Source organism: Peromyscus eremicus, chromosome 20 (assembly GCF_949786415.1).
Source record: "Peromyscus eremicus chromosome 20, PerEre_H2_v1, whole genome shotgun sequence".
NCBI lineage: Eukaryota > Metazoa > Chordata > Mammalia > Rodentia > Cricetidae > Peromyscus > Peromyscus eremicus.
The window spans coordinates 22,605,018-22,632,748 of NC_081436.1; the positions used below are offsets into that span (position 1 = coordinate 22,605,018).

The 27,731-nt window shown below is 45.1% G+C and overlaps 1 protein-coding gene across 1 annotated transcript in view; it reads left to right on the forward strand.

Moving 5' to 3' along the window:
• Enthd1 (ENTH domain containing 1) overlaps positions 1–27,731 on the forward strand; it is a 117,193-nt gene that overhangs the window by 21,465 nt on the left and 67,997 nt on the right. The window contains exon 3 of the mRNA XM_059247596.1: positions 9,389–9,631. Within this exon, the coding sequence (XP_059103579.1) occupies positions 9,389–9,631 (243 nt within the window). The remainder of the gene's footprint in view (positions 1–9,388; positions 9,632–27,731) is intronic.

The window sequence follows — 27,731 nt, forward strand, 5'->3', positions numbered from 1 at the left end:
TCATTCATACATAGTGAGGCATGATCTAGTGTTAAACAGCATTGTATAAAAAACAAAGAGCTAAGTGGCAGGCAGTCAACATTCAGATGTTCTAATATCAAAGAGAGGACTTTAAAAATCAAGGCAGGAGCATGGGACTTCAGTAAGTGCATTTAGGCTGGGGATATGGCTCAGTGGTAGAAGAGTATTGCCCGCGTGTGTGAGGCCCTCAATTTGATCCCAGTACACAAAAAGAAATGCTAATAAAACTATCGCACCTATACCTACCTGGCCAATTGATGCCGTAGACAGATTCTTGGGATTTAGAGATTAAACAGCTGAGATTTATCAAGTAAAGTCATTCTCCCAAGTTGAAGTAAATAGACAGGTGTATGTGTCCTAGTAAAAGTGTCCAATAGAGTTTGAGGAGGGTGCTTGTTGTGCAGGCGTGAGGACCTGAGTCAATTCCCAGTACCCACACAGAAAAGCCAGGCCTTGTGGCATATGCCTGTAGGCCCAGCACTGAAGCGGAGACAGGAGGGTAATTCCTGGGACTCACTGGCCGGCCAGTCTAGCCTAATCAGTGAGCTCTAAGTTTAGTAAAAGACCTTATCTCCAAAAATGAGGTGGAGAGTACAGGGATGATAGTCATGAGCCATATACTTGGTATAAAGAGCACACTGTAAAGCTAAGGTATTGGGATGTGGAAGCAGAAGGATCAGGAGTTCAAAGCTAGCCTCAGCTACATAGCAAGTTTCAGGTCTGTCTGGGCTATATGAAACCCTGTCTCAAAAACAAAACAACAAAACCCAAGTACTCTTGGAAGGCCGATATTAAAATGAAAGGGTGTAAGGCTAAAAGAGAACCAAGAGACTCTACAGCCTTCTGCTCCTTCACTTTATCTTCCCTGCACTCTGTTGGCAGGCTCGAACATACTCCTGACATTGTTTTCCTGCCTGCTCTGGGAGGCCCAAGGCCAGGGCTACTGGAGAGGTAGGGAGGCTGGCTTAGCAGTGTAGTGCTACAGGAAGACCTTGAGCCGAGGTACTACAGGACTTGGAAGGGAATTTCTCCAGTTTCCCAGTCCCTGATTCCTTCCTGATGAGCTGGGTGCATGAGGGAGGATAAATAGGATACACGAGGACACATGGACATGTAACTCCATGATTTGATCAAGGAGGAGCTGTTTGGAACATTTAGTCCTAAACAAAGCCCTCTTTATGAGTCCAATTCCTCACCTTCATCGCTTCCTTCTCCGAGAACCGTCCTATGTAACTCCTCCCCAGAACCCCCTTCAAGGTGGAGCTAGCCGGACCACATCTTACTCTGCCATTAAGCCTCACTCACAACCAAGGCAGTGAAGACGAAGAAGCCCCTGGAGGGTCTTCAGCTCTGCTTGGTTACATTTCCACCAGGTAAACAAAGCGTCTCAGCCAGTTCAGGGCTTGGCCCACTTTCCCTCCTAGTTTCCTTTCTTCATCAACTGTCTTTATAACACAATACTAATAGAACTGTAATCTGTCACCTACAATTCCCCAGTCTCATTTATAGAAGAGACAACTGCCTTGGTACTTTCTCGGCAAGAAGACAGATGTTCTAAAGGGACTCCCATTGTGGTACCCAGAAACACGGTTTTGATGGTTGATGATAATTCTGAGCTAGCTCAAATGCCTCATTTTTCTTAGGGTTGTCTGATTCACAATGCTCCCATTATCCCCTTACAGAATTATCTGGATATGTTGTCCAGAGACATTATTCCAATTCCCTACTTGTGGAGAGCACTTCTCAACCCTACAGAAAAATAGTACACAAGTCATATTTGATTTTTCAGTATCCAACCACTGGACCCCAGAAGATCAGCTCTGAAAATGTGAACGTGTCATTGGAGTTAGGTGTTTCTTAGAACTCAAGCAGAAGGGGTTGATGAGTCAGGGAGCAGAAGGTACCCCAGCTCTCACCCCACAGCCGAATCCAAGGCCTCAACTCTAGAAGCGACTGGACTGTCAGCTTCTAAGATAATCTTTATCCCAAGTATGGTGACTCCACTGAGTAAACTAACCAGTGTCCACTCTGTAAAGAGGAGGGTAGGCACAGAGGAATAACTTTGTCCATGTTTCCAAACAAAGCCACAGTCCAGCAAGGCCTTGACTTACTCTCAAAAGGCTGAACTACTGTGAAAGAAACTAGAGGAGCCAGAGGCTCTTCCCAAGCCACCTGACCCCAAGGACCAGATTCTCAAGTGGCCTTGACAAGAGAACAAACAGGTTAATTTTGGTCATCTACATGGACTTAGACACCCAGTGGGAAACTATAGCCAAAGTGATTGGTATGGTTTGTTTTTAACAGTCCAAGGGATCTCACGCCACTGACGTAGGCTTAACCATGAAAGATGTTATTTAGACAACTATTTCTCACTAATAATTTTCCTTTTTAAGAAAATAATTATTTTATGTGTATGCATGTTTTGCCTGCATGTATATCTGTGCACTGTGTGCATACAGTTGCATGTTTTGCCTGCATGTATATCTGTGCACTGTGTGCATACAGTGTCTGCAGAGGCCAGAAGAGGGCATGTGATCTTCTTGAACTGCAGTTACAGACAGTTGTGAGCTGCCATGTGGCTGCTGGGACTGGAACCTGGTGCTCTGGAAGAGTAAATGCTCCTAACTACTGAGCCATCTGTCCAGCCCCATAATTCATAGTTTTCTTAATAAGGAAAATGTTGCCCAGATACAGGACATCAATGCCTTGGCTTAATTCAACACTGCAGCACCTACCTACAGCTAAAGGAGATAGGCCTGCTATTGACTTCACCTAAAAATCAAGTGATGGTTACATTTCTTCTCTCTCTCTCTCTCTCTCTCTCTCTCTCTCTCTCTCTCTCTTCTCTCTCTCTCTCTCTCTCTCTCTGTGTCTCTCTCTGTCTCTCTCTGTCTCTGTCTCTCTCTCTCTGTCTCTCTCTGTCTCTGTCTCTCTCTCTTTCTCCCCACCCCCCACATCTGGGGGACCTTACACTGTGCTTCTCCTATTTTCCTACAGTGGCTCTAGGTATAGGTTTGTTGGTCCTGGCTTTGCACAGTGGTTGGTTTCCCCCACCCTCCTTTCGTAGTGCAGGGAATGGAACCCAAGGCCTCTTGCTTGCTGCAGGCACTATCGTTGAGCCTTTGGATTTTTTGAATTGAACTTTTTTGGGTGGTAGCGGTGAGCTGGCTCAGTGGGTAACAGCACTTGCCACCAAGCCTGATCACCTGGGTTCAAGCCCAGACCCCACATGGTGGGAGGAGCGAACTGACTCCTGCAAGGTGTCCTTTGTCCTCCACACTCACACCATGGCCTTGGGGCATGCACATACACACACCAAATACATATAATCAATTTGTTATTTTTATAATTCCACCATGTGGGTCCTCAGGCTAGAACTTAGGTCACCAGGCTGGCAGCAAGCTCCTTTACCACTGAGCTTTCTCAATTGTCCACCTTCAGATTCACTGTGACAGTCTCCTGTGTCACCCTGGCTAGTCTTGAACTCATGGTCCTCTTGCCTCAGCTTCCTGTGTGCTGGGATTACAGATATACACAAGTATGCCTGGAAGAAGACAATTTTTAATGTAATATTCTATTATTTTTGAGTACTTTATACATACGTACAATGTGTTTTTATCATATTTACCCTTTTCTCCTTCCCTTAACTCCTCCCAGATGCTAGGCGGTGGTGGAACAGACCTTTAATCCCAGCGCTCGGGAGGCAGAGGCAGGCGGATCTCTGTGAGTTTGAGGCCAGCCTCGTCTGTAGAGCGAGATTCAGGACAGCCAGGACTACACAGAGAAACCATGTCTTGGGGGGAAAAAGGGGGAACAAACAAAACTGAAAAACTCCTCCCAGAACCCTCCAGTCACTCCCTTCCCAACTTCAGCTCCTTTTTTTTCTCTAGTAGCCCGCTAATTCCAGATTGTGCTAGGTGTTGGGTCTTCCACCAGAATGTCTACCTACAAGGGACCACACCCTTAAAGAAAACTGACTCTCCTCCTCCAGAAGCCATTAGCTGTCCACAGCTCTTCAGGTGGGGGGAGGACTCATGCTTTCTTCCCGCCTTCATGCCGGGTATCGAGTGGCTTGATCTTGCACAGGTCTTGGTCAGGCAATCACAACTATTGTGAGTGCATGAGTCCACCTGTTGTGTCGAGAAGGTATGGTTTTGTTCTCCTGGTCTCCTCTTCTGTGACGGCCCTTGGGAGGAGAGGGTGTGAGACAGATGTCTCCTTTACGGTCGAGCCTCCAAAGACACTTGTTCTCCTCACCCGACCAGTGCACCTCTGCACGAGAAGCTTCTGATGAGCTCTGAGAACGGCACTAATCTATGGGCATAGATTAATAAATGTAGAAGGCATTTGGAAACTTTCGTCAGTTTAGTAAAATAATAGTGGAGGTTCTCCCCCTGGGCTCTGTGGATTCCCCAGCCCGGGATTCTTGGCCAGATCTGCAGATTGTGACTCATCTGTGATTCCCAGTTCTTGTCTTTCTGAACACTGCTTTTTTAACTCTCTTCTTTGAAGCTTCTGGATGAATATTGGGGTCTCACTATCTGTCCTTTCTGACTTTTAATTACTCTTTTTCTTGTGGCCTCTCTGTTGTACTTTGAATACATTGGTGCTGTTTACCTCCAACCAGTCTCTCTTCAGCTGTTTGAGTCTAAGATGTTGAGGGTGTTTTTGTTTTTATTTTAATCTCAATTTTCACTGTAGTTCCACGCTGGGATGCTTGTTTGATCCCATCAGATCCATCTGTTCTCATTTATGCTCATTTTTGTTTGTTTCATAACTCCATGTTCTTATTTATGTATGTGAGTCTTGCATTTTTTAAGTGTGTGTGTGTGTGTGTGCGCGCACGCACATGCATGTATGTGGAGGTCAGACAACTTTCTGGATTCAGTTCCTCCTTCGCACCATGTTTGAGGCAGGGTCTCTCTTGTTTCCATCATCCTGTGATGCTGTGCTAGCTGGACCATGAGCTTCTAGTTGATTCTCCCCACCCTCCCTCCCATCTCACTGTGGGAGCACTGGATTACAGATGTGAACCACCATAATTCACTTTTTATGTGGATTCCAGGGATCAAACTCAGGTGTCAGGCTTGGGCAAGAAACATACTTTTACATACTGATCATCTTCCCTGCCCTGTGTTAATTTCTCAATGATTTATTTAAAAATCTTTTAAGGAAAAATTTAAAATCCTATAGGATATTGATTCTGTAGAAGATCGTATAGACACATTTCATCTGGAGCAGAATTAGTCTTATTGACTGTCTAATGTGGTTTAGAGTGATGGCTTCTGGCTCGTTGAGTAGGAGGTTCTTCCTACAGCTGTGCATGCTCCCATGGCCTTCATGTTAGCTGCTCATTTCATCTACCCTGTTCCCTTCTGGCCTCCAGTACAGACCTTATCAAAGTGACTTGGAATTTGAGCCCTGCAGTTAAAACTAAGGTGTTACAGTCCCAGGCTTGAGCCAGGAGGTAACTTACCTCAGTTCCATGTGTTAGACTATGTATGTGGCCCTGCTGCCAGGTCCAAATAAATAGATATGAGTGGACAGATCCCAGAAAGCAGTGAGTGCTGTCTCTCTCTCTCACTGTCTGTTGTAAACACAGACCCCTCCTATCAAAGGGAGAGCAGGTCTAGATCTCTGACACCTCAGTTGCTGAAATCCTAGCTGCCAGATCAAGAGCCCAGCAGCCCTGTGACTTCAGCCACACATGTGGCTTTCTCATTTGTATTTCTCTGTGGAGTTGTTGGTTTTTTTAATCCTTTTTTTTTGAGACTGACAGTGCCTGTTACTGCCGGCTGTTTGGAGTAGAGCAGAGCAGTGCTTTGAAGCATGACTTCACTCTGCTAACACCATGGATGCGGTCTTGTTTTGTCTGTATGTCTTTGCAGTGCTGTGGACAGAAGTCAGGACCTTGAGGATGCTAAGCAGGTGCTCCACTTGAGGTACCCTCCCAGCCCCTGACTGAAGGGGATTTTGTTTTTATACAGAAATAACCTGGTCATATACTGAAGTTGAGATGCTTCTCATTTTCTTCCTGTCCCTGCCTCCTTGGGGCCTGTTAGAAGGTAGATTAGGAGGAAGATGAATAGGTAAATAATTTAAGCTACCATAAGCAACAAACCATCTGAACTAAGGGAGAGGAAGGATAGATTTAGGGGATTTGGTTGGTAGACCTGATTATTGCATGGGGAGGCATTAAATGTTTATATTCCTCACTTAGTACAATGCACTACAAAAGAAATACAGGAAGAAGAGTGGATTGGGTGGGTAGTGGCTCAGGAAAGAGACAGAAGTGTTAGCATGTTTCCTACGTGTTGTTAAGGCAGACACGTCTTTCTATAGCTCTTATCACACATTCTTCTAGTTACAGACCTTAGTGCCCAGGACTTCTGAGTCTCTCCTTCCCCAGCATTTGGGAAATGTTTCCTTGCCGTGCTCATCCATCCTACACACTTGTTAAGTGTTCTGGGGACAAGCAAGTGTAGTTCTGGCCTTTGTGGATGTTGGAGTCTGGTGGAAGGACATCTATCAAATGGGCAACTCCAAACTGTGGCAGAACTCATAAAGTGCTCTTGGTATGGCTGGAAGGAGGACATGGCCAAGTCTGAGGCCTGAGTAACCTCCTCACTAAGACTTGCAATGACTGCACCCCCCCACATTCGTGTCCAACATGTCACCCTTCCATACTTTCTTTAGAAAACTTACTTCGGCTTGAAATCACCCTCTTAGTCCTCCCTGGGTGTTTCACCCGAAAGAACCTGAGTGCGCATGTGCACTTGTCTCTTTTGCCTGCTTGTGTTCTCGGTGCTCAGAACACTTCCTGAGCTGTTTGAGAGAAGATAATGGCTGCAGAAGTGATGTGTCTGGACTCTGGTCTCTTCACAGCTGCCCTAGCGATCTCGTCTCCCAGTCTGTTACCTTGTGTTTGAGAGGATGCCCCAAGGTGACCCTCTGCCTGATCCTCTTTCTGCCACATCGATCCTGCCCTCATTCTAGGTCTTTATTATCTTTATGTCTTTATTAATTAATATTTTTGTCACATGTTGTCCTTCTCTTTTCAAAAAATATTTATCATCTTTATGTGTGTGTGTGTGTGTTGCCTGCATGTATGTGTGTGTGCCATGTGCAGACCTGGTGCTCGCAGAGGCCAGTGGGAGGGTGCTGGATTCCCTGGAATTAGAGTTTATCGTGGTTTGAGCTGCCATGTGGACGCTGGGAACTGAACCCGGGTCCTCTGCAGGAACAGTCGGTGTTTCTAACCACTGAACAATCTCCCCAGCCCTGTGCTGTGCTTTTCCAGTGGGGGCTGCATACTGTAGCCCCCAACCCCTCTGTCATGACAACACATGTGACTTCTTCAAACCGATCAGTCAGTCATTCTCAGGGATTCTTTCAGTTCAGAGGAAGAAGAGGGAGCCCTCAGACTGCAGAGCATGGAGTGAATCTTGTTCCTTTCTTGTTTCGGACATGAAGCTGTCGCTGCCTGAGTTTGTCTCCCTGGACTGCTCTGGTTTTGCACTGTGTCCGTCTTCGTGTCTTTTTGGAGACATTGCTTAGAAGTGAATGGATGCTGCCCTGCCATGGCTGTTGTTTGTTTATCTCCTCCTGGAAACAGACCTAGGGCTCTTCCTGGCTTTCCTCACTTTTCACTGTGGTGCTTTAGAGTGGCCAGGCTGGTACAGAGGGCGGAAGAACGGGAGCCTGGGGAAGCAGGCAGAGTTAAGTGAGATGCCTATTTCCGGGTGATTTCTTCCTTATTTTGGCTAAGATGCAATGGCCTGGCCTTCCTGAAGCTCTTTCTGCTCCCCTGGGGGAGTCCGATGCTCTGAGGAGGAAGCTTCCACCAGTGCAGCTGGCTTGCTGCTCACTGTGCCTGCTTGCCACGTGGAGCCAGTTGGCTGCCCCCACGTCCCACCAATCCCCACAGACTCCAAGTACAATGTTCCAAATCTAGCCCATAATTTCTAGTTTCTAATTGAGGGTATTGCAGGAGGCTATTTTAAGCCAAACAACTTTCTCAGGCAGCTAAGTTGTAAATTGGCTCCCAGCATCTTCCAGCAATCTGCTTCATTTACACCATAGCAAGGAGAGCATTGGAAACTTTTTGATGATGTTTCTTTCTTGATTCATTCCCTCAGTAAATATTTACTGAATATATGGTGTGTGCCATCGGTGTCTGCAGGAGACTTCTCTCACGGGGTCTATATTCTAGGTGAGGAAGCAAACAAGGGAACACACCGGTCATAGGAGGCAGTGACAGATGCCACACCAAGAAGCCGAGCAGGATGAGACATAGGATGATGGGCGGGGCTTCTTCAGAGGGCAGCAGGAGGAAAGCTGCTCTGAGAAGAAACCAGATGAGTCAGGGATCCAGCCATGCAGAGTTCCTGGAAGAAGCAACAGCTGCCTAGAGTTCTGTGTTGTTGGCAAGAGGCTCAGGGCTGCAGGGTGAGGTTCTGGTGGAGGAGAAAGGAGAGGAGGCGAGCTCCTGAAGTTGAGAATGGGAAGATACGAGTTCCTCATCTCCAAATCTAAACTGTGCCCCTGTTCCCAGAGAAAGACAGTGCCTGATATCACCCCCAAGGGCTAAAGTTCCAGCAACTTCTGCCTTCCATGACACTGAGTGGGTTTAGCACACAGTGGGCCTTTTCAGTTAGGGCCTGTGAGTGTCCACCAGAAATTAAGGGTGTTTAGAACAGTTTGAAGCAGATGCAGAAGAAATCTGAAAGGAGGAAATGGTAAAGAGACGGAAGTGGGGAAACTAACCTTTGTGTACACACTTGCTCGTCTGCGTAGGTGCTCGTGGAGGCCAGAGGTTGCTGTCGGGTGTCTTCCTCAGTCACTTGCCACCTTACTTTTGTGAGACAGCATGTCTCACTGAACCTGGAGCCTGCCAGCTTGGTTAGACTGGCCGATCAGTGAGTCTCCGGATCCTCCTTTCTAGGTCCCCCAGCACTGGGCTTCCAGGCATACACTGCCACTCCTAGACTTTATGTGTGTTCTAGGGATCTGAACTCAGTCTCATGCTCCCACAGCAAATATTTTACCCACTGAGCAAGCTCCCTGACCTCATGCTCAAACCTTTGCTGTGTGCCTGTGTTAGTGGATTTATTGCAGAGTATGGACGGCTTTCCAAAGAAAAATCCAATAATGCATTTAAAATGAAAAGTGTAATGCCAGAGAAGATGCAATTTCATCACGTGTTGATGATTTGTTTGCTTAGTGGATACAGAGAGGAATGTGTTCATCAACAGTCTTCTGCTTGTCTTCCCACTTCGCTACATTTTAACTTTGCCTTAATTTTATTTAGAGTAAAATTAATTATAGTGTTAATCTGTTTTAAAGCAAATTCTTGGCTATTTTTCAGGTCACTATATCCGGGAGAGGTCGAAGCAAATCATAACTCTGCTGATGGATGAGCAGCTGCTTTTTAAAGAGAGGGAAGTGGCGAGTTGGACAAGACAGCGGATCTCCTACTCCATGACATTTCCCAACAGATTACCTGCCGCAGGGAACTCACCCGCAGCGTGTGCTTCTGTCCTCATCCCAGAAAGCCTTACCTCTGAGAAGAAGCATTCACTCCTGACAATTACGAGTCTACGGAATAAAAGTACGTACTGTAAGCAGTGGCCTAAAACATGCTAGGTGTCCGTTGAGAACAGCTAGAAACATAAAACACCAGGCAGGCACACACCAAATTACCCACACCACATCAGCAGGACAACTCCATGATCAGACTTCATACTGCAGGGACCAAAGATGAAGGAGGATATTCAGTAGACACTTGTATGGATGTTTTCGGAATGTGTTGCTTCTGCATTAACATAAAATGGCTTTCAGCTAAAACTGTTAGCCTAGTGGCTATCCTATTTGGCATCTTTATTCAGTTTAATTTTTTTTTTCCTAACTGAAATATGAAGGAGGTTTACTTTTTGAGAGTAGGGGCCTGGGTACATGGGCATGTTTCTTTAAATGTGTTTGAAGATTCTAACATAATTTAAATACTCTAGCATGATTATTTGTAAGGCTTTCCTTTGCTTAAAACTTGAACTCTGTGTTACTGAACTCTAAAAACAAGGGTGGGAGGAGATATAATGCTATCAGGGAAATAGAATGATCTTTCCGATTAATCTTGTTGACTCATCAAAGAATGTCATCTTGCCATAGCTTCTCCAGCACCCACTGATGAGCTGTGCATAAAGAGGGGCGGTTAGGGAAAGAAGGACACGGATGAAATCTGACTTAGTTGCTTCTCAAAAGCAGCTAGACTCAGGGCCGAAAGTACACCCAGGGGTTTTCAGAGATCACTTCCTAGTCTCAGCAGCTATGTCTATGGCAATGGACCAAAGGCTTGCGCCCACCCCATGTGGAAATGTAATTCCCAATGTGATGACAGCTGGAGGCGAGGCCTCGGAGAGATGGTTAGGTCACAGGGGTAGAACCCCCAGACAGGATTTGAGCCCTGAGACCCTAAAGAACTCTCTCTCACACCCTCCTGCTGTGGGAAGAGGTGGCTTCTTAGGGCCTGATCTTGCAGACACCCTGATTGCAGACTTCCCATCTTCCAGGGCTGTTTGAAACGATTTCTGTTGTTTTTGAGTTGCCCACCCTGTGGTGGTGGTAGCAGCCCAAACCCACCAAGACCCAAAAGACCTACAGGACTTCAGTATGAGCAGTGAATTCTAGTTGTCAGTGAAGCACAGAAACTTCAAAATATCAGCAGTAATATTAACACAAACCAACCTAAAATCATCCTTCCCTGTCTTTGTCAAGCATTCTTAAAGGTTTGCTCAGTTTGTACCTGTGGGCCAAGATGAAAAAAGGTGTTAGAAGGGGGTTCTTTGTAATTATAACAGCAAACACCAAATCCTTCTAGAAATGGTGGAGCATCTTTGTCAGGGGACCCATTTATTTTGGACGAAGTCCTCCACAGCGGACACGAAGAACACAGTACCCCGCTGTGACTCTTCAGTTTCTTCATCCTCTTCCTGTGTTCCGTCCTCTTTCTTGCTCTTCCGTGTGTGTGTGTGTGTGTGTGTGTGTGTGTGTGTGTGTGTGTGTGTGTGGCGTATGTACATGTTCATGTAGTGTGTGCATGTTGGGAGTACATGTGAATGTGGAGCCAGAGGTGAATGCCCGTATCTTCCTCAATCAAGCCCCACCTTGTTTTTTTGAGACAGGGTAGCTCACTGAACCTGGAGCGCTCGGATTCAAGTAGGGTGGGTGTCCAGGGAGCTCCAGGGGTCAACTTGTCTCCGCCCCACACAGTACTGGGGTTACAGACTATGCTGCAGCACCTGGCCTTTTACAGGGCTTTTGGGACTCCTCATACTTGGTATCTGGGTGCTGACTACTGAGTCCAGCTCTGGGCTGTTGGCCTTTGGCCCTCCATCCAGCTGTGGGACAGAGGTCGTAAGTCCTCATAGGTCCTCAGGCTTGCATGGCTGGCCTTTTACCAGTGCAGCCGTCTCCCAGGCCCTTCCTGCCACTTCTTGACTTGCTCTCTCTCGAGCTTTGTTCTTGAAATTTGAACGGCCAGAAGAAATTTGGAGCAGCAGTGGTGTGGGAGCCAAAGTTCCCTTCCCCATGGAGCTTATGTGACGGAGGCCAGCCTAGGGCCACGTATGTACAGATTAACATAAGACATGCCAGATGGTAATTCATCCTTACCAAAAGGGAAAGTAGTCAGAGACAGAGTGACAGGATGACTTTATGTGGGGGCAGATATGGGGTGGGACAGCATTTTGGAGGGGGGATTTAAATAGAGACCTAGCTGCAGTGCTGAAGCCGGTGGCCTGGTGAAGGAGCAGTAAGGTCACATGCTCCTGCCCTGAACAAGACACAGCCTGAGTGACAGCCAGCTAACAAAGTGAGTCCCTGAGTCACTGCAAAAGTAACTCATCTCTGAGCCATGTTTTTGAGGTACACAAGAAATTCCAGTTTGTTACTTTGTAGTCATAGAGTAAGTTGTTTGTAAAACCAAGTGGCATCTTCCAGTGTTATGACACATCTCAATCACTAGGAAGAGCTCTGAATGACTTGATTTTTTTTTCTGTCATGAACCCAAGGCACAGTGGCCCACAGCTGAGACCCTAGTACTCAGGGGCCCAATCAGGAGAATTGAGAGTTTGAGGCTAGCCTGTGCCACTCAACTGGACCTGGCCTCAAAGGGAAAAAGTCCCGGAGCTTTGTTACAATGTACGTAGTGGCACACATAGAGAGTGGCCCTGCTGTCTTCCAGGCACTGCACTAGGCAGGGTGGGCAAACCCCATGTTTCTGCTGTCATGGAAGTGACATCGTGAGATAAACCGTGCTCTCGAGTCGGCTTCACAACAACGGGCTCCAGAAGGGAGGCTGTCAGGAGTACTGCTTGAAGTGCATGTTCAGATGCTGAAGCTGCTGGAGCCCTGTTAATAGAAACTCGGTCAAATTGTCTTTCTTTCTGTGCTAGATACATAGATGTCTGTACTAAATACATAGATGTATGCATTTATGTCTAGAAAAGAGCAACTGGGTTGAGTAAGTTTAGCTGTAGTATCATTTCCATAGTCACCATTTCCATGAAAGTGTTGGATCTCAAGCTATACTTGAAAAGAAGAAATAAAGCAGACATTTTGGGATAAGAATGAAGAAAAGAAAAATAATTGGGCAGGAGCCTCTTTAGTGAGACAGGGAAGTAGCAAATGGAAACACAGAGATGGAGAGATGCTTCTATCATGGGTAGTGACAAGTCTCGAGCATTAGCAGGAGCCGCGGAAATTCTAGCTTTAACGTGGGGGGAGGTGGTTCTTTCCTTCTAGAGTACTGCAGAATAAGTGTTTGAGAACTGATAGGGCTTCCTATGATGTCAACTGCTTCAGGTTCTGTCTGTCTCATTGCTATACCAAACTCATGATGCATAGCTACCTGAGTGCCAGCCGCCACATCTGCCTTCTAGCTAGTAGGAAGAAAGATGTGTTGAAGGTATGAATGCTTCATCCTGCTAAGCCGCCACATCTAACATTTTGGCTTACATGTGGCCTATCACTTAGCCACATGGACACTCCTAGTCGCAAGGGAGATTGGATAGCTGTATGTCAACTGTGTTTATTTAGAAAGAAGTCAGAAGAAGGAGGGGAGAATATGTAGAGGAGAAAGTAACATAATCTTAGCCACAGTGGGGAAGAGTACAAGCAGAAGGTGGATTCAACGTGTGAGACCTGCTTGTGTACTAAATGGAATAGAAACTGAACTTGAATATGCAGAGACATGTGGGCAGATACTTGAAAGTTTTCCGAGCAATTAACAAAGGGCATAATAAATGGTATTTGGAAATTTCAATTTGCTAGAACTTGTACCTAGGAAGCAGTTCAGGTCTTGAACAGGAGGGGTGTTTAGCTTAGTCACAGAACTTTGCTTTCTTATTACAAAAAACAGCTGTTTGGGGGAGATAATTCTTACTGCTTTGTGGGGAAATGGAGGAGATGTGGGTTGTAGGGAGACTGCGAGGGATAATTGTTTCAGTCTGGGCACAGGACCTGCTCTGGGCGGGAGAGATGAGGGGACAGTCATGTTTGAAGACAGCACCGCATAAAGAGAGGCAACAGACTAAATGGATATCATGCTGGAAAAGAAAGGGAGAAACTGAAACTGACTCCCACATCTGGGTTTGAGCAAAGAGAGGTAGGCAATGGCATCGTGCAGGTAAATTTCCATCCACGGGAGTTTAAAGATGTCTCTGCCTTATTTAGTTACAGCGAGATGTGAAATTGAGAGCATCACTAGAAAGCCTAGAGCTTGAAACAGCTGCTCTGACTGCTTCGAGGTAAATTAGCAAGGGAAAAGAGCACTCAGAAGAAGCTTTTACACATCACCACGTCTTGTTTTTTATTCCTACTCTTGGATGTTTCCCCTAAGTTTAATTCTCGTCAATTGCTTGGGTGGTTTTTGTTTGGAAGATTTTGATTTTTGAAGAAGTGATGCACTAAAGGCTAATTGCTGAGTGATGGCAAGCAGCAGGCTGCAGAGAGCATCCCCAACCCAGCCCTGGCTCTGCGGGTCGCTCAGGGTCCCTCTCTCTAGAAGCATTGTTACCCACGCTGACACCTGAGCTCTCTGGGAGGTGTTGTCTTTGTAGTACAGTTTCCTCTGTACTCAGGGAGGATTCCTCTGGGCAGTGGGGGAAGTAATAGCATCATATGCCTTGAAAGCATTCTTGTGCAAATGATACATGATGGCTGTGGAGTCAGTTACACTGCTGTCCTCATGCTGGCCTTATAGTCACCTCCAGAGCCATGGATGCCACCGTCTGTACTGACAACCTTGATGGAGAGTCAGGCTTGCTCACCTCAGCTTACATACCACAGATGAGGGGTCTCATGACACACACTGAGTGCCACTGGAACACTTACGCTGATGAGGCCTGCCAGTGAACTTTGCCATTTTAAAGGTAAACATAAAACCCTATCATCTATATCCTGCCTTCCCAAACCAACAGATTTTACTAAGAATACTGACTTCCAGTCTGCCTTTCTTTGGTTTTTGTTTTGAGAAAGTTACTCTGTTCCTGTAAAATGACACAGGCTCATTGTAAAGATCTGGTCACTTCTGACAATCCTAAGTAGTCATCAGTACTTGATGAACATAGTTCTAGGCATACATACACATAGAGTGATTACCAAGACCTATGGACAGCTTGAGAGGAGGGCCTTTTTTTTTTCTTTTGTGGAGAAGAGGAGCCCAGTCTCACTGTGTAGACTGCTTACCTTGAAATCAGTCCTCCTGTCTCAGTTTCCCAAGTTCTGAAATTATAGTTGTGCACCAACCCGATATATGCTAATTTATGATAAGTTTTTTTAAAATGTCTGCTTCTAGCAATAACTCTAGAGGCCCTCCTGTTGCATGATCACCAGTGGCCATAAAGGATGTGCGAGAATTCACTGTCCCCACAGAACCATGGGAATCCCCAAGAACCTTTTCTTCCAAACGTTAATAAAGTAAGGAGAGGATGTGTGAGCTGAAGTCAGCAGGACTGGGAGTTGGTACCAGTGGTCCTTTAGGGACTGACTCACTTGTGATATCATTGGTTAAAACAATGAGTTCTCTGGGCCTTAGGTATGGAGAAGGAGAGTCTTGGGTGCCTTCCCAGGAATGTGAGAAGCACTGAATGCAGGCCATCAACAGGAGCTGGTGTGGGTCTTGCAGTTCTCTGCAGAGAAAAGCCACCTCGGGTCACCAGTGAGTCCCTGGGATTTTCACAGGTGAAGTCAAGCAGTGAGCTGACAGGCCAGCATCACCACAATAAGCAAGGGACACCTCAGTCCCCTAAGGATGGTCAGATACAGAACACTGCACAGACACGTATTTAAACATATATATAAGTATATATATAAGTAATGGATAGAATCACACACAATCAGTTTTAAAGAAATTATAAGGACTAAGTGGATGAATTTTTTAAAAGAACTTGGAAAAATTAAAAAAAGAAAACTTTCACAAATTATATGTCAAAAAAGAAAAGTAATTATTTCAGAAGCAAGGTTGGAAAAAAAGAGAATGATGAATGAATGGTAAACATGTATACAGAATTAAATATTTTCAGTATAAAATAATATTGATTAACTTTTTAGTTAAAAATGACAGCTGAGTCCCAGCACTTGGGAGGCCGAGGCAAGAAGATTGCCAAAAGTTTGAGGCTAGCCTGGGCTAGGGTGAGAACCTACCTCAAAAAAAAATCTGAAATAGTGGGTGGCTGTGGCACATACGTTAAAGGTAACTGGCTCTAAAGGGCCTTGCGTTGTTCTGAGAGTTGAGAATATCTGACTCCAAACCTTCCTTCACAAGTGAGTGTGTGTGATAAGCTTTCTAGTACAAGTTCCAAACAGAAAGAGAATGCACAAACTCCCACAAGTAAAAATATATATATATATATATATATAATAAGAAAAAATTAAAACCTTTACAAATGGAAGAAGCATACATTAAATTGAGTAGAAATTTAAAAAGTAAACTGATACAATTAAGCTTGGATATATTAATCAAGACAGACATCAGCAGATGGAACTCCTATTTGAAGGCAGAGACTATCAGATGAGAGCAAAGAAATCCAGACATATGCTGTGATCTAAGTTCACACTGAGGGTGAAAGCAGATGGATAGAAAGAGATATCATTAACTAACTAAAATAATAGTGGTGATGAAACGCAGGGGCCATTGAGATGGCTCAGTGAGAAAAAGTGCCTGTCACTAAGCCTGGTGACCAGAACCTACAATGTAGAAGGAGAGAACCAATTCCTGAAAGTTGTCTCTGATCTCCACATCCATGCAGTCTCACACACACACACACACACACACACACACACACACACACACACACACACACGAAATAATAAATGAATGCAAAACAATTCAAACCAGTATAGTTATAGTAAGATCTGACCGAACAGAGTAAGAAAGGTAATGGAAAAATGTTCAATTCCCCAGGAAGATAAAAAGCTTTTAAGTGTAAATATTTCTAGTAAAGTAACTTCAAAGAGTGGGAAGCAAACTTTGGTAGGGTTGCCAAAGGATACTGAACTATTGTCATGGTACAATTTCTAGACATACCTTGGAATTATCTATAGGTGGAATGAGATATTTAGATATCTAGATATTTAATCTAGATATTTAGAATTAGATATTTCAAGAAACCTGTATCATGCAAACCAGTTTTTCTGACAAAAAAATGCGATTAAATTTGAACACAAGAAAAAATAGACATGAAAAATTTATATACATTTGCTGTAAAAGTATTTCTTTAGGGTAGAGCAGAGAGAGTAACTCCCATCCTTCCTGCTACCTTGGCTTTGTGTTGGGGGTTCAGCCATCACAGCAAACAACAGAAGTTCAAGCGTTCACTGGAAATGGTAAAGTGCTTGCCACACACCTGTAACCCCAGCACTGGGGAGGCAGAGACAGGAGAGGGGCCTCCCGAGGCTCCAAGGCAGCCTGTGTGGCTGAATCAGTGAGCTCCAGCTTCAGTGAGAGACCTTGTCTCCAAAAGGTGTAAAGTGATTGAGGAAGAAATTCCAATATAGACCTGTAGTCACCACGTACATGTGCATAATGTGGTACACACACATCCATAGGTGAGCGACACACACAAACACACATGCATACACAAGCAAGAAGTTAAATACATGAAGAAACAAACCTCTCCATGTAGAAAACTAGAAAAGGTCTATAAAAGACAAACAAAAATAAGAGCTTTGGTAAGATGGTAGTTGCAACATCAAAATATATGAAATATCAAACAAAAATAATAAAAACAAAAAATCTATCTAGTGTATTCCACCAGCCAGTCATGAATGATGAATATTTTTTAAAAACTTACGTGTGTGTGTGTGTGTGTGTGTGTCTGTGTCTGTATGTTTCTGTGTGTGTGTGTGTGTGTGTGTGTGTGTGTGTGTGTGTGTGTGTGTATGTGTGTACCACATTTGTCCGATTCTCACAGAGGCTAGAGGAAGGCATCAGATTCCCTGGAACTGTTGTTACAGACATTTGTAGACTGCCATGTGAGTGATGGGAATTGAACCCCAGTCCTCTGGTAGAGCAGTTAGTACTCTTAAACACTGAGCCATCTTTCCAGTCCCAATATGTATGGACATGGTGTACATCTAGTGGTCAGACAGAGGAATGCTTTTGGGGATCAGTTTTTTCCTTTTACCATGTGGGTTTCAGGAATTAATTCAGGCTGTCAGTCTTGGTGGCAGGTACCTTTATAGATGGCCAAATACACATATTTTTAAAGATACCATTTACAATTTAAAAATCATGATTACTTAGGAACAAATCTTAGAATATATGAGATCAGTACATTGTGGATTATAATGAGTAATTGAAATACATTAAGGAAGACCTGTGTAAATGGGGAAATATGCCGTGTTTATTGGAATAATATAAGGATGTCAGTTGTCTCCAAATTGAAGAGTTGGTGAGGGTTTTTCTATCTTGGTACCACTGTTATTTTGATCAGGTTGATTCTCTTATGATTGTTGTACATTGTAGATATTCTCCTTGTCCCCCATGCCCAGATGATATTGGTACATTCTTTACTGTGAGAATCAAAAACGTCTGCAGACATGGCCAGATGTCCCCTGTGGGCCAAAATTGCCTCCAATTGAGAACTACCGATTCAGTGCAATTACAATCAAAATTTCCAGAAGGATTTTTAAAACTGAACATGATGGGCTGATAATAAAATGTATTTGGAAAAATCAAAAAGTCAAGAATAATACATGCCCCACATGTGCATGCACGCGTGCATGTACACACACACACACACACACACACACGCACACACGCGCACACACACACACACACATCAAGAATAGCCCAAACAAACTGTGGTTCATGGTAGTTCACATCACATCTGTAATTTCAATGCTTGGGAGACTGAGGCATGAAGATCCTGAGTCCCATAGTGAGAGCCTATCTCAAAAGAGAAAAATTGAACATTCCCAAAGAAAAATAAGATGAAGGGCTTACTTCCTAAATAAGGCTAGAAACATGGTAATCACAGCATGTTATTGAGGCAGGCAGGTGTGTATACAAATGGGATAGAACACTGTGCCCAGAAAACAGCTGCATAACTGTGCAATCCTAATAAATTGACAGTGACATAATTTCAGATTTATGGGGGAAGGATGAATTGCTCAATAAATAATAGATCCCACACACACACACACACTAAAGAAAATGAGATTAGGTTTCTGTCTCAAATCTTGCATGCACACAAAAATTGTAGATAAATCAAGGACTTAAAGGTATAAAAGCAAAAATTTAAAATATTTAGAAGGAAATTTGGGAAAATGTATTTTCTGTAATACTAGGATAGAGAAATACTCTTTTTAGACATAACAGAGAAAATGAGAATAGATTCTTCCTTCCACCAAGTGAGTCCCTGGGGTTGAACTTGGGTACTCTGGCTTGGTGGCATGTGCCTTAACCCACTGAGCTATCCAGAGAGACAGAAACTATTTTTTTCTCTTTTGTGGTTCTGGGGGTTGAACTCCAGGCCTCATCCATGATACACAAGCACGCACTTCAGAACTATACCCTTAGTCCTAGAAAGAGTGCGGATTATAAACACGACAACAAAGGAGTGAGTGAGTGAGTGAGTGCTGTGTGGTAGGCAGTATTCTGTGTTAGCCCAGCGTCCTGTGTTTCTATCTAATCTCCTCCCCACAAGGGTAGAACCTGTGGATAATTACCCCAATTGCTACGTTATATGGTGGAAAATTATTTAAGTGGGCTTAATCTAACCACAGGACTCTCAGAAGCATAGCACTTTCTCCAGCCAGTGTCAGAGGACAAAGTGAGAGGTTCCAACTCGGAGAAGGACATAGCACACCACTGCTGACCTGAGAATGAGGGGTGAGGAACAAAAGTGGTTTCTAGGAGCTGCCAGGAGGCCCCAGTTACCAGCTATCGAGGAAATGAGGCCTCAGCCGAGAGAGTTTAATTTCACCAAAACCTGAATGACCTTGGAAGTAATTCTTCCTCACTCTTCATGGGGATTCTGCTGGACCGACACCTTGATTTTGGCCTCAGACTCAGAAACAGTTCAGTGTGAGGAAGTGTCTCCTTGCTCCTCCTGCTGCTTGTGTGTTGATTTTTGTGCTGTAGTGAAGTCGGGATCTTAGTTCGTTCTTCTGCATGTGAATATCTGGTTTTCGCAGCCCCTCTTACTGAAGCACCCATCTGTCCTCTCCCCGATGTGTGTTCTTGGCACTGTTGATGCTCAGCTGACCATAAGCGTGTGGATTCATTTCTGAGCAGCCTGTTCTGATCCATGCATCTATATGTCTGGTTTGTTCCAGCACCAACTGTTCTGATCGGTTTCTGTGGATTTTTCTGTAGGAGACTTTGAGATCAAAACCCACCATATAGAAAGTAGAAAAAGATCAGAAGACTATGGGAAATTTCCTAACACATATAATTGAAAAAGGATTAGTGTCCAGAGTACATAAAGAATTCCTACTAATCAGTATAAAGTGGGGAGAGATGGACAGAAAAATAGGCACAGCAGACATTTTCTAGCGAACTGGAAGCACAGTTCATGATGTCAGCCTTGCAGCGTTAGGATAGCAACAACAGCTATGAAGGAAAGACTTCATCCACTTGCTTCTCCATCCCACCGCCTCATTTCCTGTTGTGGGATGAATGTATTTGTTTACTTGCCTGGTTATTTACTTACCATCATTAAGGATGGCTAACCTTTGGACATTTTGACATGCTATTGTCATCTACAAATACATTGGGCCACACTCATAGCCCTTCTGGGAAGCACGTGGCCCGTGGGCTACAGGTCAGACATGCCTATTGAAGGCAGTGATGCTCATGGCTATGAGTTCTGGTTAAGGAGCCATGTGACCTGGATTTGGTGTGATCTTGGCTGTCTTATTTAAGCCCTTCCCTTGCAAATGTGCTTCCTGAAGTAAAGATAATGTAGACTCTGTGGAATTGGAGCCTGTGGTAAATGAGCAGATAGAGCTACAGTGCAATGAACTTGGCCTATAGTCTTTTCCACTCTTCCCATCACACCTGAGACCAGCTTGTTCTCTCCACCAAGTTAGAGTTTGGGGGTATTTCTTTCTGTACAGAAGAACGGAGGAAAGCTGGGCTGAAGCCTTGTACGCCTTCTGTAGAACACCCAGACTCTGCTTTGTTTCTTGGTCTCTTGTAAAGGGTTTTGCCCATCCTGCCCACTTGGGATTTGTGTCCTAGGTCCACAGGGCAAGGAAGATAGCCTTGCACTTTAGATAATCTGCCCAACTCAGTGTGAAGCTGGCTGTTCCTGCTCTCAATGTGGCAGTGTCTTCACACATCTGCAGCTATGTCCACTCTTGTGGGTGGGCAGTGCAGAAGAGCAGCATTGTCCATTGAGTTTCCAGGTTCCAGACATGCGCATGCTCACAAGATCTGGACATCGCAGCTCCCATACAGAGTTTGGGGAAGACAGGCTTCTGGGCCTTGTTTCTCTTCTTGACCATCAGCCATTTTAGTTTCTTTCTTTTAAAAGTTAATTACTTTTAGTTATATCTGTTTCCATATAAGGTTTTTGTTACTTTTTGTGTGTTTATTTGTTTTTGTTTTTACATCCTAATCAGAGTTTCCCCTCCCTCCCCTCTTCCCAGTTCTCCTCTACTGTTTCTTTTCAGATACAGGCAGGCCTCACATGGATATCAGCCATGGTATATCAAGTTACAATGAGACTAGGCACCTCCTCTCTATTAAGGCTGGATGAGGCAATCCAGGAGGAATGGGTCCCCCAAACTGGCAACAGACTCAGAGACAGCTGCCTCACAGCAGCTGAGGGAAGGGGTACCTTGGAGGGAAAGCTCTGGACACCCCACTCCAGAGATACCCCTCTTTTGCTCTGTTGCCCTGCTTCTTGTTACCAGAGACGGGGTGTACAAATATTATATCTTTTCCTTGAAAGGTCAATTTGGGGTTTGCTGAGGAAAGGCCATTTTTTTTTTTTTTTTTTTTTTTTTTTTTTTTTTTTTTTTTTTTTTTGGTTTTTCGAGACAGGGTTTCTCTGTGTAGCTTTGCGCCTTTCCTGGAACTCACTTGGTAGCCCAGGCTGGCCTCGAACTCACAGAGATCCGCCTGGCTCTGCCTCCCGAGTGCTGGGATTAAAGGCGTGCGCCACCACCGCCCCGGCGGAAAGGCCATTTTTAAGGGTGAGAAGAATAAAAAACAAGAAAGCACAGACAGTAGAAAGGTTTTTTGAAAAACTAAATAAAGTGGTTAGATAAGGAAGGGCCCGCTCTTATCACTGGAGACCTTTAGAGAGGCACTGAAGGCAATTTCATCTCAGGCTTCTGTCCACAAACACATGTGACCAGAGTCATGGCCACCAAGAGGTCTCGAGAACAATGGGAGAATCCACAAACTGCTAAATGCTCAGCTCCAGGGACAATGAAAAAGAACCAGCCACACAAAAGGAGGTTCCCGTGTTTAGTGGCTAACCCCTCAGTGGAGACAGCTGAGTGAACTGCAGTGGGGTCCCCAGGACCCAGGCCGTTAGGAATCTCACAAAGATCTTAGTTACACAACTCTAACATACATGCAGAGGGCCTAGGTCAGTCCCATGCAGGCACCTGGTTGTCAGTTTAGTCTCTGTGGGCCCCTATGAGCCCACGTTAGTTGGTTCTGTAGGTTTTCTTGTGGTGCCCTTGACACCACTGAGTCCTACAATCCTCCCCCCCTCTTCCACAGGATTCCCCAAGATCCACCTAATGTTGGGCTGTGGGTCTCCGCATCTGTTTCCATCAGTTGCTGGGTGAAGTCTCTCTGATGACAGGCTAGACATCAATGGTTTTTTGTTACTTTTAAAAGTTAGTTTTGTCTTAAAAATATCTCATTATTTTGTTGTATGTTGAGTTATGGAAATCTTGTGTGTGTGTGTGTGTGTGTGTGTGTGTGTGTGTGTGTGTGTGTGTGTGCATGTCTCTGTGTGTGTGCATGCTTGTGTGCATGCATGTCTCTGTGTGTGTTCCCACGTGCTTACTGACTTCTCACATGTCAGGCAAGCATCCAGCTTCTTCCCCAGCCTGGGTCCTGGGGATCCCCACTGCAGTTCACTCAGCTGTCTCCACTGAGGGGTTAGCCACTAAACACGGGAACCTCCTTTGGTGTGGCTGATTCTTTTTCATTGTCCCTGGAGCTGAGCGTTTAGCAGTTTGTGGATTCTCCCATTGTTCTCGAGACCTCTTGGTGGCCATGACTCTGGTCACATGTGTTTGTGGACAGAAGACTGAGATGAAATTGCCTTCAGTCCCTCTCTAAAGGTCTCCAGTGATCAGAGCGGGCCCTTCCTTATCTAACCACTTTATTTAGTTTTTCAAAAAACCTTTCTACTGTCTGTGCTTTCTTGTTTTTTATTCTTCTCACCCTTAAAAATGGCCTTTCCTCAGCAAACCCCAAATTGACCTTTCAAGGAAAAGATATAATATTTGTACACCCCATCTCTGGTAACAAGAAGCAGGGCAACAGAGCAAAAGAGGGGTATCTCTGGAGTGGGGTGTCCAGAGCTTTCCCTCCAAGGTACCCCTTCCCTCAGCTGCTGGGAAGATGGTGACTGAGCCCCTCCCCCGTCCTTCTCTGGGAACTCCTTATAGCAGGAGAGCACCATCTCTACCTGAGGACGTGTGTACCCACTGCAGGAGAGCACCATCTCTACCTGAGGACGTGTGTACCCACTGCAGGAGAGCACCATCTCTACCTGAAGACGTGTGTACCCACTGCAGGAGAGCACCATCTTTACCTGAGGACGTGTGTACCCACTGATTGGCGGTGGTCTACCTCTCTTGCTTCATGGCAGTAACCGTGAAGAGAATCTAGCTTGACAGCTTCTAGAAGGATCTGCCGAGTCCTCTCTTGCTCTCGTCTAGTCCTGCCTCCCTCACTCCTCACAGACCTTGTTCCGAACGAAGAGCTCCTCCTGGTGAACCCCCTCATAGACGTATAACTTAGAGGGTGTTTTCTAGGCAACTCAACAGTAGCTTTCTCCCCAGATTGAAATGAAAGGCAGTAGTAACAGGTGAATATGAAAGAGAAAAGAGAGAACCAGAGCCAGGAAGGGCTGACGGCTGCTGAGTTTGGGTGGTGAACTCGCGAGAGCCTCGTGTTATTCCTGAACCTTTTCTGTGAGTTTAAAATTAGGATGAAAATGGAAGGTTTAAAAAGTGGAACAGAGATCAGTTGCTTGAAAATATTCAAGTGTAATAACGCTCCAAGAGGATGAAATTGAGCAGAGTGTGGTGGCTCATCTGTAATCCTTGCATGCAAGAGGCTGAAGCAGAAAATTTGCTGTGGGTTTGAAGCCAGCCTGGACCACACAGTGAGAGAAACTAGAGTCAAGATTCCAAAAATGTGTGAGTCTGCAAAATTGCAAAGAAACTCCATCACCATGACGCTGCCGTTATATCTTCCTGGTTCTTCAGCAGTTCACTGAGTCCTTCTTCCCTTCTCTTCCCTTCCCTTCCCTTCCCTTCCCTTCCCTTCCCTTCCCTTCCCTTCCCTTCCCTTCCCTTCCCTTCCCTTCCCTTCCCTTCCCTTCCCTTCCCTTCCCTTCCCTTCCCTTCCCTTCCCTTCCCATCCCTCCCCTCCCCTTCTCTTCCCTCCCCTCTCCTTCCCTTCCCTCCCCTCTCCTTCCCTTCCCTCCCCTCTCCTTCCCTTCCCTCCCCTCCCCTTCCCTCCCCTCCCCTCTCCTCCCCTCCCCTCCCCTTCCCTTCCCTTTCTTTTCTATCTTTCTTTCTTGTGTGTATTCATGTGTGTGCATTTATGCATAAAAGTGTGCATGTGTAGAGGCCAGAGATCAATTTTGGGTATCTTTCTCAATTACTCTCTACCTTATTTTTTGAAATATAGTCTCTCACTGAGCCTAGACCTTACTAATTCAGTTAGGCTGGGTGACTGGTGAACTCTGGGGACCCTCCCCTCTCCTGGCCTCCCAGACGCTGGGATTCCTAAGTGCACACTGCTGGACCTGGTTCTTCATGTGGGCCCTGGAGAGCCCGCCTCAGGTTCTCAGGAGTACATACTTTACCAACTAAGCCATCGCTTCAGCAGCTGGGTGTTTTCTAACATAGATTATTTTTTATAAAAACTTTTTTTTAAACTGAGTCTCACTGTGCTGCCCAGAATGGCCTCCAGAGTTGGGTCTTAGCACCCCCTCCTCTAGCCTCCTTAGATGGTGTATGCCACCATCCTGGTTCTGAAGAATAACTCAGAGTGACTGACAAAAGTTTACTTAAATCACAACTGAGAGGACCCTGTTGATCTATGATGACAGTGTTTGTTAACGCTAGGGGGCATTTTGGATTTGTTGGTTTACGTGGCATCTCAGGTCCAGAGTCACAGTTGCACTGATAATGTCTTGTAGCCTGTCACTTCCATATCTAGTCTAAGAGCTGTCATGGGGACCATCAGTTCTGCTTTGAGGTATTATCTGAGTGCTGCAGGCTCAACAGGATCTCCTCCCTCTCCAGATAGTCTACCAAGTTCTGCAGCCACAGTGTTGAGCCGCTCACCTAATCTAATGAAGCACACCTCCCTTCCAGTGTGTGCTGCCTGATACCAAGGAAGGAGGGTCATGAATGTCCGTAGGCGTTCTGTAGACCGGCTGCTTCTCTTCTTGTCCATAGACAGCTTTGTAGTACTTTAGCCACTGCGTTGCCTAGTTTGAACTGTCAGCCTGACACAACCTACAATCGCCTAGGAAGAGAGTCTCGGTGAGGGACTGTCCAGACCAGGTTGGCCTGTGGGCATGTCTGTGAAGGACTGTCTTGCTTGTTATTGAGGTGGGAAGACCCATCCTTGTGTGGGCAATGCCATGGCCTGGCTTGGCTTCGGAACTGTGTAAGAGTGAAGAAGGCTGGCTGTGTACAAGCAACGAGCGTTGAGTACTTTCTTTTCTCTGCTCTCGACTGTGGCTATGATGTGACTGACTAGCTGCTTGACTTCCTGCCTCGACTTCCCTTAATGACGGGCTATGATCTGCCAGATAGCCCCTTCTCCTCTTTTGTTGTTTTGTTGTCAAGGTTACAGAACAGAAGTGAAATGAGAGGGGTGATTCTGGGCCAGAGTGCATCTCAAAACGTGCATGAGGTTTTCCCTTCGTGAGTCGTTCTGTGCTTGACTTCTCTCACAGTTTCCTCAGAAGGGACCTTCTGAAATGCTTATTAATCTACCCCTGTGCTGTCAAAAGCCTGCACCCATGTCATTTCAGAGATAATTTTGCTGCTGAATACTGAAAGAGCAATCATTATAGTTCCTGATTAAACCTAAGGAAAGCGGAGAGATGATGGAAGCTCCGAGTCCCCACTGTTTGCCAGGATTAATTAGAAAGTGTCCAAGTCAAAACTAAGTCCATTTTAATTACTCATCTTCATGTAATGCTACAACAAAATGAAAAGTACAAATGTAAATGCAAAGTCCTCGGTATTTCTTCAGGATCTGGCACCAATGTCCTTGTGCCTTCTGCCCAAGAGGCTCCATCTGCCAGAAATGATTTCTGACTTCTGTGTTTACTGGGATGCATACCACCCCTCAAAGCTCCTTCGAATCCCCCCCCCCAAGGCTGCTCTGTAGTTAGTTAGGGAAGTCAGTTCTTCCCCATCAACCTGTCTATGTGTGGGGCTTAACTTCCCGTCAGGCTGTGGACTTGAAGGCAGAGCCTATCTCATGCAGACCTATTGCTTCTAAGGCATTTTTCTTGTATGATCTCAAACTTACATATATCTCGCAAATTTGGGGGCTTGAATTTTGGGTTATTTTGAGTAAATAACTATAAAGTCTGGCATGTTATAAATATAGACATAAAAGAAGACAAGTCTAGCAGGATGGCATATAACTGTTGAGGTTTGAAAGAAAATGGTCTCTGTAGGGAGTGACATTATTAGGAGGTGTGGCTTTGTTGGAGTAGGTGTGGCCTTGTTGGAGGAAATGTGTCACTGTGGGAATGGACTTGGAGGCCTCCTATGCTCAAGCTATGCCCAGTGTGGAACACGGACTCCTTCTGCTGTCTGCGGATCAAGATGTAGAACTCTCAGCTCCTTCTCCAGCACCATGTCTGCTTGCACACTGCCATGTCCTGTCACGATAATGGACTAAACCTCTGAACTGTAAGCCAGCCACAATTAAATGTTTTTCTTCATAAGAGTTACTGTGGTCATGGTGTCTCTTCATAGCAATAGAAACCCTAACTAAGATGTCTGTAATTTCAGCCACTTAGGAGGCTGAGGCAAGGACATCATGAGTTCAAGGCCAGCCTGAACTACAAATGAGACTGTTTCAAAATAAAATACAAAGAGTTCTTGCCTAGCATGCATAATACCCAGTTCAATGTACAGTACCAAAAAGAGAGGGAGAGGAGAAGAAAATTACACCCCATATATGTTGTCACTTTTTTATTTTTATTTTTAATTATGTGTATGTCTATATGTGTGTCTCTGTGTGGGTTTGTGCACATGAGTGAGTGCTAGTGGAGACCAGAAGAGGGTTTAGTTCCTCTGCAGCTGGAGTTCCAGGCTGACACCCGATGTGGGTGCTGACAACCAAACTCAGCTCTTCTGCAATAGCAGTACATGCTCTTAACCTCTGCCTGCTCTCCCCACTCCCTCGCAGGTCTTAAGGAGTGTAAGGACCATTAGGATTGAGACCTGCAGTCATTCACTTAAAACACAGGGTCTGGAACCATGGAAACTCTGTGTCAGTCCTTTCTCTCAGTGAAGTCAGAATTGGTTTCATATCCCTCACTGAGTCTTATCATTATATGTAGTGTTTTCATGCTTGAAAGTCTTTTTAAAATACCAAATACATGAATAAATTGTGTTTTTTGAAGCCGAATCTCACCATAGAGCCCAGGCTGAATATCCAGGCTGACTTCAAGCTTAGCCATTCCCCTGTCTCTGCCCCAAGAGTGGGCATACAGACATGCAGCCATCATGCCAGGCTAGAATGCCTTCTAGTACACAATCTATCAAAACCACTGAATTCATAATACATTCTTATAAGTACTTATCACACATAAAGAATCTAACTTAATTGGAAGCACATGCTTTTATGAGCTAAGAGGGACCATTCACCCACATATGAGTACCACTCATTGCTCGCTGTAAGCATGTCACAATACCCATTTTATTTCATGATTTTTATAGATATAAGGACTGTGAAAACTTGT